The 15,305-nt window shown below is 48.6% G+C and overlaps 1 protein-coding gene across 1 annotated transcript in view; it reads left to right on the forward strand.

The window, feature by feature from the left end:
* The window catches only part of LOC116430348 (uncharacterized), a 169,382-nt gene that overhangs the window by 122,131 nt on the left and 31,946 nt on the right, over nt 1-15,305 (forward strand). The window contains 1 exon segment of the mRNA XM_076371794.1: nt 9,044-9,211. Within this exon segment, the coding sequence (XP_076227909.1) occupies nt 9,044-9,211 (168 nt within the window).

A 15,305-nucleotide genomic window follows, 5' to 3' on the forward strand; every position in this document is an offset into this window, starting at 1 on the left:
TGTGCTGGTTTCCTTGGAGACTAGTTCGTGGCGCTTTTAAAAGACCTTTAATGGGAAAACTGTGTCTCCGTTTCAAGATTTTCCTATTAAACGATATTAGTTTTCCAGTTTTGTCGCGAACGCGAACGTTTGCACCCTCGGACGCCTGTTCGCGATCTAATTCCGATTTCTGCGCGCGAGGCGAAACGGAAGTCGACGAAAGGGTTTTCCAGCCCCGTTTCGTCGCGGCCTTTCGCCAGCCGGCAATAAAATAATCCGACGAGCAAACATTCTCGACTCGGCGTGTCCTACGGTCGGAACAGGCGACGCTTCTCGAGAGCGCAACCCCTTTTCTTCTTCTTTCTGTTCGTTTTCTTTGGTTTCTCGGCTACGCGCGCGCAGTAGTCGAAGCGAACGACGTTCTATACTCGTCCAAGCTTCCTCGGCGTTAACCCGTTGCCTCGCAACATCCTGCCGAACATTTCGAACGGAGCTCGACAAATATAAACATCGTTCGACTCTTTCGAGAATAAATCGTTCGTTTTGCTTCGCGAAATCGGTGAAGGTATCGAAAGAGATGTCTCCGAGGAATCTAAAGATAGCCGGAAGAAACGTTCGTCGGAGATTTTGCGTGTTAACAGTGCGCGGATCTATGTATAATTAATGATGTGCGTGGATCGTTGCCTGTCATTAGTCGAGAGGCGCGAGCGCGCGTTCCGCATTCTGCCGCGTCGACTAACAAGACAATTGACAACTGACCCAGATGCGAAAACTTGGGATTCCGTGTTGCGAGCGCGCGCGCGCGCGCGCGCGTCTAAGTACTTACTTACACCCATTCCGCGGACCACTTACGAAATATTCACCGACTCGTGACCGCTGCGCCGCGTAAAACACCGTAATCGGAAAAATCGCCTGAAAAGCCGAATAACCGAGAAACGCTGGCGAAACCCACAACCCCCTACTCGAGAACGCAGGATCATCTTGCTCGTGGAGACTTCTGTTTGGTATTTTTCACTCGACCGTTAGCATTACTTGATTATAGTCCGTATAATACTAATTCAACGACGACGCTATAATTGTCGATGGCACAGTTTCGCGTGGCCAAACCCTCGATATGTAAAACAGCGAAGATTCAGATTTCCGAGATCCCCGTATCGGCGTATCCCCGTGATCATCCCACTCGGTGTGCAGTGTCGTCGAGCGTCTCTTTAATATTCAAAATCGTTGAACGTCGTTATCGAGTATGGTTCCGAGCCCGGACAGGCTTCTTACCGTGCCGAGAAGGAAAAAAAGAGGCGCGGGTTACCTGATCCGAACGGGACCCGGGTCTCGTAGCCATGGATACGCTCGGCGTCCGCGTATAATACACTTTCGGGATCGTTATTTGCATATCGACGCGTATATACGAATATTCCGTCTCCGTCCGTCGCGTCTCGAGTAACGATCATTCTCACCGTGTAACTATAACTCTCCGCACTCCCGGGAGGCGCCTTTCAGTCGCCGTTTCAATCGACCCGACGAAATTATACAGTTTAATATTCAGCATTAACCGTCTGCGGTCGAAATGCGGCGAAGGAAATACTCGGATCTGTCCCATAGTTTACGCAACGCGTCTTATCACGTTAGTTGCCGAATGTTTCTTAGCGCGAACAGAGACAAAAGGGAAGACAAAAGCTGATCGATCGGAAGATATGGGAATCGAGATATGGTAGAAATGACATTTTCACAGGAGTCGTTCGACCGGTACGTTCAGCGTCCCGATTAGATTCGGCTTCGAGCCTTTTTACGAGCGGATTTACCGGGATACAGGATCGAAGAAGAAACCGATCTTCCCATGATCCGGCTCGATCGGATCTAGACTCGGACAACGAGCAGCCGTGGCCTCTGCGGATCCGCTCTACGCGAGTCTACTTGACCCGGCCAAGTCTTACGGCCAAACTCGACTTGACCCAATTTTTTCCTATTTTTTTTATATCCTGACTCGAGTGCAGATGATTTCTTCGCGACCCGCCTCGACCGGATCCTGTATTCTCGGAACCTGGTTCGCGGAATCCCTCGAGTATGCTCGCGGATACTGACAAGTGGACCGGCGAGGATGCAGTCGGACGTTCTCGATTTTCCGATCTCCAAATTGAGAAGTTTATTTCTCGGTAACGGAGTCGGCGCGTCTCGAAAGTTACAGATAAAAGAGATGCCGGGAATGGGGTGTGTTTCTTTTCTAGGCGGCGGTGTTCAATTTATTCGTTGACTGTTAATGTAATATAATAAATACTTACTCGGCGTGGCCCACTGCGCGTTAAACGAAACATTGTACGCGTACGAAACCGCGACAATTACTCGTCAACATACCAGGCCACGCAGCCCAGATACCGAAACATTATTAGCCACCCGATAAACCAGTTTCTAAGGTCGTACCTCGAGCATTTATCTCGGAAAGACAATTGGACGCAAGAAACCTATCCGAACCGAGGGAACAATAACTGAACGCCTCGAGGCTTTCCTAGGCGGACCTCGCACCTTTCCCACAAGTAAAAGTGAACCGTCTTGATAACTGGGTCCCACGAGGCAACGCTAAATGGCGACAGTGCAAATCCTCGTCGGTGTATTTGTTAGGTTGCTCGCGAGAAATTTCTGTTTTATAGAAAGTATCTCGTGCGATGGACTATTTTTAACAAAGAGGTTGACAAATATAAATGTCATACAGTTTTTTCACGGTGTCGCTGCGCGACGAACGAGGTTTGAAACGCGTTGAAATTCACCTCGGCAGTGTCGAGAGAAAAAAAAAATGGATGAGGATTCCATTCGAGTGACTGCTCGACCAGCTCGTGGAATTGTAAACGTCGATTAAGATTGGATCGGTTGTCGGAACTCGTCATCTTCCACGCGTCGACGATCGAGAGGCATTCCTTTGAATCCAATAGGCTTCGTTCTCGGTATCTGCGCGGCGTTCGATGGGTCGACGATCATCGGCGAAGATCGCGGAGAAACAGTGGCTGAAAATAACCGAGTTATTCGTTTGTTCAAATATAATATAATAATTGAACGCGCAAAGACAGTTGCGAGGAAGGCGCATAACGTATACGACGATTCGAGCAGAATCGAAATATACAGTAGCCTACTTTCTCAAAACAAATAGATTAGCAAGATATTTGAGGAACAGGTTATACCGCGATTCGTGCGTTATCTTCGATTACCGAGTATTATCAGCTAGCCGGCGTCAGGGTGATATCGCGTCGAAGAAACAGTGTAATCGCGGCGGGTGTTAATTATGATCGTTTCTCGTCGAGCGTGAGGTATCAGTTTCGTCGATCGCATTTTACGCGAAAGAAATTCATTTTTTAATGAAATTCAATTATTCCTTTTGGTTCGGTATCTCGAAGACGATTGGGTACTTGAATAAATACCGATTATACAACATTTTCTTATTACTATTATCACTATTTAAGCTACGTTAATCAACGTGTCGTTAAATTTGGAGAAATCGGTCACCGTTCTGAATGAAACTGGCAAAAAAGTGGCAAAAAAGTGGCAAAAAAGTGGCGCAGAATGGAAAAGAGTGGAAAAGAGTGGAGAAGAGTGAAATGAAAAGAAAACGAATGAATCAAGACCGCCAGAAGTTCGAGACGCGGCTAACAAAATGTCGTCTTTCAAGTAGGTCGTCCGTCGTCGTCGGTTTCCGAAAAGCGTCTCGTCTTTGCGAAGGGTCTTTCATCGATGTCCGCGTTCCGCGGCCGAGAGAAAAGAGGTCCCTCGGTCGCAGGAAGTCTCCGGCGTCCGTGGATTCCCATTTTATCGGTTCGCCCACGCACACACGTACACTGCGCCGGAACAAAAGTAATGATCCAGGGCCGAGGCTCTCGAGGAAGGTTTCCTCTCGGGGGAAAAGCTCGTTTTTCTACGCGAAAGCCTGCGAGGATCGGTCGACACAGCTGCGCGCGAGTTGCCAGGCTCCTAAACCTAGTCCTTTGTACCTGTACCCGTACCTGGCCCGGGCAGGTGTTCAGGCCGGCCACATCTGCTAGGCCTGCACGTGTCTGGGAGGGATTTCTGGCTCTCGCGGCTCCGCTTTGCACAGGTATCCCAGCGAAGGGAGAGACTCTTCTTTCGCTGCACCGTTGCGCCGTTGCTCCGTTGTTCCGTTGCTCCGTTGCTCCGGTGTATCGTGTTCCGTGTACACTACCGTGCACAAGTATTTCGACATCTACAACGAGATCTTGTTAACCCTTTGCACTCCGGATGGTAGATGTTACGGAACAAAGCTGTTTTGTCTTTTAACGTCTTTTAACGTCTTTTAACGTTTCACGTGCCGATGCATCAACGATACTTTGTACGAGATATCGAAGCTCGTCGTTTCGCTGTAAGTGGCAGTAACCCTTTTCGCATTTATTCCGTTCATTATCGTATCAAACTAACAGGATTAAGAGACATCGAAGCACGGATATGTGGCTGAAAAATTTTAAGCGACAGGATTAATAGATTAGCGACTAAGCGGAGATAGTGGACAACTGTATTATTACGACGCGTCGCAATAAAATATTATCGTTCTCTCGCGAACACGTAACCTTTGCGGTAAACGTAGACTTACAATGGACTCGGAATTATTTTTCTCGAGCGAAGGATAATGCAGCTTTAAAGGGGATAGTTGTGGGAGAAATCGGTTAGGCAAGGATTTAATGTCTCCATCGTGAATAATGTCATCGTTGGAACTATATTGGACCGTTTTATTTAAAGAGTTACTCGACTTTCGAGCTTGTCTAGCGACGCGAACGTGTCCGAAGACTTGTGCACGGCAGTGTACGCGCGAGAAAGGTGGAACCCGGTTCGCCGCTCGATCCCAGGGCCCCTACATGGCGAGCCACGGAAAAAATCGCAGAATTTAAATCACCCGACGACCGGCTGATAAATTTCACGCGCGGATTCGGGATCCGCGTGCTTGAGCTTGAGTTATACGGGGATCGCGGTTGTTACTCGGAGTTTATTGGAAGCAGCTATTAACGGCGAGGGAAAAATGCTCGGCGATTTATCGTACGAGGTGACTCGCTTGAATCAAGCTTTTAAATTATGTCCATTTCTGCGAAGGAAAGTGGCACCGAGTAACCAAGGGTTTATCGTAATTACGGAGTTCGTTGCGCGATACCGTATCAGCTGGAATTATTATTTATTATTATATTATTTGTAACGAATAACGTAACACCCGAGTTTCGGTTGTTTAATTTAGACAGATTCGGAATTTATTAGACAGCAATCGACTTCGCTGCAATGAACGACTGCAACATGTACGTCGACGTCTACCTTCTCGGGAACAATACGTTGAACCGTAGAATGCAAACGACGTTAGCGCGAGAAATGGTGTTCGCGGATCAGGCTCCTCTCGACCTATGATCCATAAACAGCGCTCGTCCGATCGGGAGCAATAATTTCTGTCAAGTGCTGCAAGTAGACCATAAAGGAATTGAATCTCTCGTGGTAGACCCTTGGCGAGCAGATGTGTCCGAACCCACGGAACCGGTGAAAGAACCTCGGCCGACAGTGCCCGCGAGAAGGGAGCGGCTCGAGGACGGAGAGAGAGAGAGAGACGGGCCGAGGGAGCGGAGAGAACGAGTCTCGATGAAACCCGTGGCTGCTGCCGCTGTACCCCATCATTAGCCCCAGCCAAGGGTCGAACCCTTAATCTCCCGACGAGTCTCTCGCGTTTTTCCATTTTTCTCGGGACACCTGGCTGCCGCGGGTATCGGCGCGATAGCAGGTGATCAGATTCGACTGGCCGGCGCGCAAGGTGTGCCATGGCGAAACGGAGACCGAGAGAGAGAGAGAGAGAGTGAGGGAGAGCCCGGGCTTCAACGATCGTGGCTGCGATCTCTTCTGAATCTTTTATTAGGCGCTCCGAGCGTTAACGAGTTCGTTAGAGACCGCTGACCACTGCTACCACGTTTAGCGAAACCGTAGTCTCGATCGGCCTTTGGAGAACTGGCCCATTTATCTTTGATTCGAACTCGAGTCGGGGTTACTTAATTTAGCTGCAATTCGGTATAACCATTTGCCAGTTTGTTCGAGCATGTTGTGCAACTTCTGGAGTCGTACTCGTACGTGTCGGCGCGACTTTGCGTGCATTCGCAGGGAAAATTAGCTGCTCGAAGTTAAAAGGCTGGCTAGTAAAAATTTATATAAATACTCGATCGAACGTGTGAAATAATTGGATATTACGGTTTTTACGGTTTTTACGTTTTTCGCATTTCGCTCCGCGAAACGAAGCTGCGTTCGACGCTGTTAATCGAGGTCCTGTGTAGCAGCTACGTGCACACGGACGCGTTCCATACACGCGCCGAGGAGAAGTGTTAACGGGGTCGCGTGTTGCACCGAGACCAAGAACAGGAGAAAAAATGCAAATGAATATCTCACGCGAAAGTTGCGCAACGCGCGTCTCCGACGAAGGCCGATCCGCTCCGTAACCTTGCAGTTCACGCGACGAACGTCTCTGAATCGAACGCGACACGGCGGAGGCTAACTCGTTATTCCTTCCGTAATTAAGGCAGCTTGGCCGAGACAAGACGAGGATAAGGGGCTTGGGGCAGCGACGACGAGAGAAGAGAGTTTTTAATTAACGAATAATCACGGGCTCGCCCGAAGACAATGGCTCGTGAAAGCGATCCGCGCCGGATCGCCGAACCGAGAACATTGATGGGAGGATCGTTAAAGGGGTGACCCGTGACTTTCTTCGGGTGCAGTCATCGCGCAACAATGCTCGGGGTGTTTCCTAAATTACGATACAACCAGGAAGCGCGCTTCCACGGAATTCTTCCTTGTTTCCTGTCAACGATCGATGGCAAAAACCGATTCTGGCGGGCGCGATTTTCAAAGAGATTACGGGGTTCACTGCCGCGGTGATCACCGGTCACCGGAGTTTCCGAAAACTGAAATCGAAGCGAACCATTCCAGTATTTATATTTTATTCTGTGTTTTTCGTGCGCGAACACCCTGTATGTATCGTTCAGAAGCAGCTTCAGCGATCACGGAATCGCTCTTTCGTGTACGGTCGTGGCGCGCGAGGTCTCGTTGTCGCGTTGCGTTAACGGGGGGACCTGAAAGGGGATTTCACGCGTCGATTCCTCGACATTTCGTTCCGAGTCGACGTCGAGAATTGGTCAGAAGCACACTCGGCGTGATATTTCGGTCCCCGCCCTTTCGCTGGTTCTTTGTTCGTTCCCATTGTACTTGTCATGCCATTCGCGAAACCTTCACGCTAGAAGCGCGCGAGAATTAGAAAATATCGTTGATAATATCGAGAATATAGTTGATAAACGAAACCCTCGGAATAACGCGGATTCGATGGAAAGGAAAACGCAAAGAGAATTCGGAACGCGATGAATTGAACGAACACAGGGACGGTACGGTGTGAAAACGAAGGCCCGATCGCGTCGAAAAGCGTCGCGGCCGAGTTAAAAGCGTCACCGTGACGCGAATATCATGGAAACGGAAACGCGAGGCGTTATCGTGGCGCGCGGAATACGGAATACGGAATACGGAATACGGAATACGCTATACGCGTCGCGGCTCGCGAAGAAACACGGACAAAGGTGTCGAAACACTTTCTATAGTGAATACATTTCTGTGGAAAGGTGCATCGACCCGCGAGGATATAATGGACGCGAAGTTGTCACGTCTCATTAGACGTTCCGTCGCCAATCATGCTTAGTAATTACTTGCCTTTTCACGGTACGCGTTTTTCCGTTGCTCGCGATGTCGATGACGTTACGAATCAATCGTCCCTTTGAATGCTGAATAATAATAATAATAATAATAATGTAAATGTTAATTAACAGATCACTTCACTGTTACGATAAAATTATTGATTAATACGCGCTATATCGCGATGGAATATTTCAACGTCGCACGCGCTTTCGAAAGACACAGAAATGGAAATGAAACCGAAGATATCTCGTCCTCCGTTTGTAACGCGTTAACAACAGGTTTCGATGTTGATAACGACTTGCACAGGTACGTCGAACCTACGCGTTGCCGTTGCCCCGTTACTTCCGGACGCGCCTAAGTTCGGTTCAGCGAAACCGGCGCGCGGAAAGTTCAGCGCGCCTGTGCCGAGGCCTCCGACTTCCTTAATTAACGAGTCGCTCGTTAATCGATTTCACTCGAACGTCGTCGGGAACTGCGGTACACCGGCGACACACGCCACGTTTCCGTGGCGCGAAATCTTGAAAAAGGTCACGCCGGCACGTGCACGATAAAGCTTGATTTTTCACGCTCACGATCGGTGGAACGTGCTTATCTTCCTTGAGAACGGTCGAGATTGTCTCTTCCGTAGATAGAAATAAACCACTCGATGACCTTTTAAATGGGAATTACGCGATATTACGCGATTAGTCAACCTGGACAGTGCGTAACGCGTCTCGTCGAGGGGGCGGCGGGGGGTCGATAGGAAGCAGCCCGTATGACCGACGCGTTGCGTCGCGGTAAACAATTAAACGATATCGCGGCCTCGATGACGGTGGCCAGCAGCGGTAATCGCGCTCGGCTGTTTGCATTTCTCTCCGGGCTTATCGAGCTTTTATCGGGGACCCGCCGTTAAACGCGCGGACGCAACGGAGATACAGCGTGCACGTGCGCGCAGCCACGCGGATCCGCGACGATCAGAAACCACCCACGTCATCCCTTTGTCTCCTATCTCTGCGAGGCCTCTGCGAAAAGTCAACTCTGCTCGCTTACGGAAAAAGGAGAAAGGATAGAAGTTTGTTTGAAAAAATTCCTCGAACCAATGTATCTTCTGTTTACCTAATCTTATTTTATACAAATAAGAATGATACTTTCAATATTGTGCAACTGATTGCGTCGAGTTACTTCCGTATCGGAAGATAGAACCGTTTATCGATTAAACTCGGACAGCCTGTGTTCCGTTGTGTCGACGGTGTAAAGATTTTGAACAAGTTTTCCGATAACACTGTTTACATTTTAGGATTTACAATTGAACGGCGCCGGTTCCTGGCATTATCGTCAATGAAGTTTGCCCTGGTCAGTCGTGTTGTCCTAACGGTCGACGATATTTCGGTTTCAGAGTCCTGGAACGCTGCACAAAGATGTCAGTGGTGCTGGTACCAAGGTCAGCGGAAAGACTGTCGGCAATGTCGCCAGTGCAGGCACTACAGCCCTCTCACTGCTCTCCGCCATTAATAATACATCCAACACCAGCCGAAACAAGAACAACATGCCTGTGTCCCAAGAGGTGAGTCCCGACGAACTGTTGTTGTTACCGTTTATCGCATTTCGGACATATTTTTACATGTCTCGCGCGCCGAATTCTGCGTATCACCGTTGATCCCCACCCGAATCGAATGAACCACTGTAATTCGCTTAATTAAACGATAATTATTTGAAATGTTTTCCCAATAAGAAACGATGCGATACAACGCGGCGATATTCTGCGAGACAAATGCATTTCAATGAAATCATTTGGTAGATTTTTCTCGCTTTCCGTATTTTGCCCCGTGAAATCACCCCGCGTTCAATGCGTTCATTATAGATTGTAATAGCAACGAAGCAACGTTTGGAAGAATAATGTTATCGGGTGCATTCCTTTGGTAGATATTTCAAATTCGTGTACCAATCGATCGTTTTGTTTCGCAATCGACTAACGAATAATTAAAAATTATAAATTATAAATTATAAATTGAGTTAAATTGCTGGTATTATTAATAACCGTTTGCTACGCTTTACGAAAGTTTTCGTGGCAAACGGATTACCATACGCTTTCGAAAAATTGTCGGCGACTGTTGGAACCTTCGGCTGGCCTGTGTTGATAAAGTTAATTTCCGAGCGTAATTACCCGGTTTCGTTATCACGCGCAAAATTGACCGACTCGCCTTGGCTGCGCAGCCGTGCGCCGTTTCGATCTGGAACGAATTAAGAGGTCCGGCAACTTTCGAGCGATCGCACCTTATTAATACCATCAGTTTCGACACGGACTTCGAGCCACTCGTTTTCTCGCCGACACGCATTACAATTAAGTAATTTAACTCGTACGCAGGGACACACGCGTAATTTGTGCACGGTAATCGTATATTCGTTTCGTTATACCCGACATTGCTCGAACGATAATCGTCACTACACGTTAGCTGCATTAAAAAGTTAGTTCTTTCCTTATTTCGGTAAGACTGAAGTTTCATTTCGAATAATAGTAGAGGTAGGAATTTATATAATCGTCGGAATAATCTTTATAAATGTACCAAAACTACAATATTATATTATAGTTAGGTTACTTGGACAGTATTAATATAATGTATATTACAGAAAATTTCACAAGGTTCCCTCGGTTCCGAATGTTGTCAACGGTCTCGCGTCTCGTGCACCGAGAATAAACGAATCGACGCGAAGAAACGTTTAGGTCGCCAACGTAAGGGTTAGCGAGTAATCGGATTACATTTTTTCGTGCGACTACGCAGCTCGCGTTCACGAACGTTATTACACGGCGAAGATGATCGAGTTTCGTTGCGTCGAGGTTGTTGCGCAACAGCAACGTTCTCGCCTCCTTTTGCACGGCAAATTGTCCGGTGCGTCGCGCTCACCTCGGCTCACCTCCCTGCTGCCGGCCACATTCCGCCGATAAAATGGAGGACGATGCTCGCCGCGCGGCGCACGGGCACGCGAGAACACCTTGGTGGCTTTCCTTTTATCTTGGATCGTGGATAATCTATAATAGGCCTGTCCATCCTCTTAGTTTCGATAAATTAATAGCGTGTCTCAGTTGTATTTCTAGTGTCGTTGATGGCTCTTTTTAGCCGCAGTCTCGTAAGGTTTGTAAGCTTACGCATTCGCAACCGCCTCGGGCCCCGGGTTGGACGAGTCCGATCTAGAATCCAATCGGCGGAGACAGTGGAATTGCACGCGACTCGGTGCACAGGTATTTCGAAGAAAAACAGTCGATTCGAGAGCTGGAAATGTCGATTCGATCTGTCAAGTTTAGCGAGCTTAGGTCAGAATTTAACCCGATTCACGGGCGTGCGATTGAATCCGTCCATAGCGGTTCCGAGATTGCGTGACGGCGCGCGATAAGGGTTCGCACGATCGTGCGAACAGATTATCGGGGAAGACGACGGAGGCAGAGGCCAATCGGGAAGCGGTCTCCTTGAGACGTCGCATCGATCCGTCATGCGATTCTCTCTTGTCCATTCGCGGGCGTGCGGTGTATCCCGTCCTACGCTTATGTAAACGATCAATGATACTTTGTTCTTCGAGCCTGCCCGTAACAACCGACGTATAAATAGAGTTTCCGACCTTGTTCAATTTTCAGAGCCCGCAACGCACCGCCACTCGTCAGGTGCGTAAATTAGCCCCCCGTCCCGCCGCGGGCCATTATTCTATTTTTTCCGCGGAACGCGGGCTAATTTCGTTCGATTCGTTCGAATTCGCAATATCGTATTTACGATTTCCTCGTTCTTTTTTCTCGCGATGAGTCGCTGGAGCGTCATCGAGACGAGCAGGAGCAAGAAGGGAGATGTTGCCCGCGAAGCGCTTCCGTTGGAAAATGTAACAGTTTGAAAGCTCGCACCTTAACGCGCCGTATATGTTTCGGTTCGATTAAACGACTAGAAATCGCGTCGGGTCAATTCTGAGGGTTCCGAATGAATTTCCACGTTCACCGTTCCACGTTCCCGTTGCATACGGTTTCAACGCGCCACCGAATACACCGGAGCAACTCGATATCGTAGAAAGGCTGAGGATTTCACGACGCGAAGATCAATACCGGAATTTCTTTTCACGTGCGTTCCGGCCAGCACTGATTCGCGGAACGCGCAGCTGCTGGATCGGATGAACGCGAGATCGATGGCGTGTTTCGCCCGCTTTCCAAACTTTCCAACCTGAATGGAAGTGGAAATCATTGAGCGATTTACTCGCGTTACACCAGCTTTCGATCTTAATCCCGTGAAAACGCTCGGCAATCCCAGTAACCGATGTAACCTGGAAAGATCAATTCAATTACCAAACGAGAAACAGGAAATTCTCTGAATCACAATTATCCCGCGCGTTGGATCACCGAGGGAATCGAATTCGTTGGCCCAACGAATCCGGATAATAGACGATCAACGCGAAGCGTTTCGACGAGGAATCGAACTCCAGGCAGAGTGTAAACGACAGGCGGCGGTCGATCCGAGCGTTTTCCGAAGTACCGGCACGGTCGATTTTGCGAGCAACGACGCGTGTCGCGGGTTTCTCGCTTTCGATAAATCGCCGGGAGCGAGTGACGCGAAACCTTTTTGTGCCCGGCATTCTTCGCGCGAGTTTTCCAGTTGGCGGGATCGGTCGCGGGATTCGGATGAAAGGAAACCGCCTACGCGGACGCGGCGGATCCTGTTGGCATCGTTTTCTCTCTCTTCTTTCGCGGAGAGGGACGAACGACGTCGGAGTAAAGGGGCGGAAAGGGTGATCGATCGCAGCGTGACGCGCGATTAGCTCGAACCCGTGAGTCACACCGTTTGGACTTTCTGTTTGCGTTTCGAAATTTTCGTCCAGGGGGGAGGAGAAGTCGATTCGCGCGCGCCCGGTCGGGTCGGTTACGTAACCGCGCATCGGTTCTCCCGAGTGTCGGCGATTCTTTCGGAATCCGCGGTGACGCGTGCGCGTCGCTCAACGGTCGCGGGATCCGTTTCATCGATTTTATCGTGCCAATTAAATACTTAGGTTTTACGGCGCTCGGATAATAACCCGATTCTATAATGGGTGGACGTAAACAGTTGAAATCCTGGCGATCCTTCGTTTCACCGACGCCAAGTTCACTGCACGTCGGTTCGATTTTTGATCGAAGATTTATTAAATCGATCGAAAGAGAGAGAGAGAGAGAGAGAGAGAGAGAGAGAGAGAGAGAGAGAGAGAGAGAGAACGTCGCATAATTGGATAACGATCGGAGCGATTGTCTCGGTGGAAAGGAAACTTTCGACCGTGCCCGAGAAATTTTCCTCTATAAATAAAAGCCGAGATCGCGGCGAGTGTCATTGACCTTCGATCATCGATACGTACACTTTTACTCCGTGATGTAATAAGAATTTCTAGCCGCGCACGGTTATCGATATCAAAGAATTGTCAGCCATCCGCGGTGAAAGCGGCCGGTTTGTTTGTAAATCTTATTTTAAATATTTCTTTACTTTCTAAAACGCGACGCCGGCCAACGGTCGCTTTAACGCTCGAATTTCCTTTTTGTATTCTTCGAATCGCGCACGCGAAACGCCGATTATCGGTTCTCGCGAGAAACGAACGGTTCGATAGGAATCTTAATCCGCTACGTTGACGGTTCGCGAACAGGAATGCGCGGAACATGGATCTTTACGGCAACTTTTCTTTCGTTGGTTATCCGACTCGTCCGACTCGCCTCGGAAAGTTTGCTCGAAAGACTTTGCTTTCGCGAAACGCAGGAAAATCTAATACCGAGCCAGTGTTAAGAGACTCGTCGTTTTACGGCGTTCTGTCGCGAGCGAGCTACGAGCAGCACAGGAAGGCTTCGCATATACCATAAACGTGCTGCCGGTGTAACCCGATCGGCCGGCATTGTATCTCGGATTTCGCGATAGCATAAATATGCTACCTGCAGGCCGGCCCGATGTTAACGATCCTCGGGAAAAGTAACACAACGCCGCGGGACAATTGTGCGCGCGCACACGCGTTTTTTCTCCGCTTGTCACTGGGACGAGTCGGCGTTTCTTTTCTTACGCGTGTTATTCGACGATGGTGAAATCGGTTAATCGAACCGAACTAATCGAAATCGGCGAGTGGAAGTAAAACTCTGCTTTTCTTTGTTTAGAGTTTTGGAAATCTTTTTAGCTTTCACAGTTTTGGAAATGTTTGGTTTTCTTTGAAACGAGAAGGGACATCGATCGAATCGAAAGCGAGCTCGTTCGAATAATGTCCCGACCTTCGTTAACGCGATTTCGGTTCACGGCTCGGTTCGCAGGATTGCGTAAGCGCCGCTTGGTCGCGACAATTACGAAAATCGTTGGCCAATAATCGGAGCAGCAGCTGCCTTTATCGCGGGTTTCCTCCCTCTTCGAAACAGCTGCTCGCGAAACTCGAAAGCATCGAATGATCTTCGGAGGGCCGAGCGTTTTAACGACCTCGCAACACCTTGGATCATATTCGAACGGTTGCTCGATGAATTTTCAAGCGACACATTTTCAAACGGTATATTCGGCAATCGCATTCTTCCCATCTTCCGTCCTGTTTCTAATTTTCCATGATCGGAATCCCGGACAGGAGAACGTAACTCTCGTGTAATCGCATTTTCCACGAAGCCATTAACGAGAAAGGTGGAAGCAGAAGTTTATCGTGGCACTCAGCGGATCGTGTTCCTTTGAAAAATACACTCCCGCGATGTATTTTTCCCCTCCTTTCCCCGCGGAGAATGGAGATCGGCCGAGCGAAGTAGCGCGTTAAAAAATATAGGGCTCGGAACACTTCGCGGCGCTGCGCATATGAAAGTATAATAGCGACATAGAAAGTTGAAGCGGCGCGGCACCGTTTAATCCCGCTGCGAATTTTCTCCCCTTCGGTCTTGCGCTTTCGAAGACGTTGCTCGCGGATCCAGTTCCTTTTATTTTCCAAACGTTTTCAAAACGTTTCGTGTTCACGCGACGGAGCCGAGTGAAATTATTGAGCCGCGCGATTCACTGTTCGTACAATCCTGATTGAAAGTCCGAGAGCTGGACGGTGTGGTGTCGTCTACTCGCGGATCGCTGAAAAATCATTCATCTTCCGATAGACTTTTATTATAGAGTAATTTAACATACGTGGAATAATAATGAAATTGGTAGATCTCGCTTCGCGAGTAGTTGCGCGTGTCAGCATCGTAACGATCGTGTTCTAATCTAACGATGCAACACGACTTCTGGAAGTGTTACATCGAACGGAAAAAATCTCTGTTGAATATTCAAAAATTGAAGAACAGTGGAACGACATCGGCGTCAATTGCAATAAAACCTGTTGTAATTACGTAAATATGGGAACCTGCCAGGTGAATACGCTCGTTACTAGCCGCGCGTACTTTACAGACAATGGGGAAATTTATCTGGCCATTAGAACCGTTCACGTACGAGCACGCGAATACGTCCGACTTCCCTCCGTTTTTCAAATATACGAGGCAGCTGTTAAACAGACTAAGCGGCGAGGTCTCTCGTTTCGATCGCGTTTACATCCATTCCGCCTTCTTCGTTAAATCACGCGGCGAATGCCGTTATCATCGACGCCATCGTGGAACAAGTTTACCGATATTACAAGCTTGTATCTTACTTGATACTAGAACTACCGGATGCCTGGAAATGACTCACTCCTCGATT

This window comes from Nomia melanderi, chromosome 10 (assembly GCF_051020985.1).
Source record: "Nomia melanderi isolate GNS246 chromosome 10, iyNomMela1, whole genome shotgun sequence".
Classification (NCBI taxonomy): Eukaryota; Metazoa; Arthropoda; class Insecta; order Hymenoptera; family Halictidae; genus Nomia; species Nomia melanderi.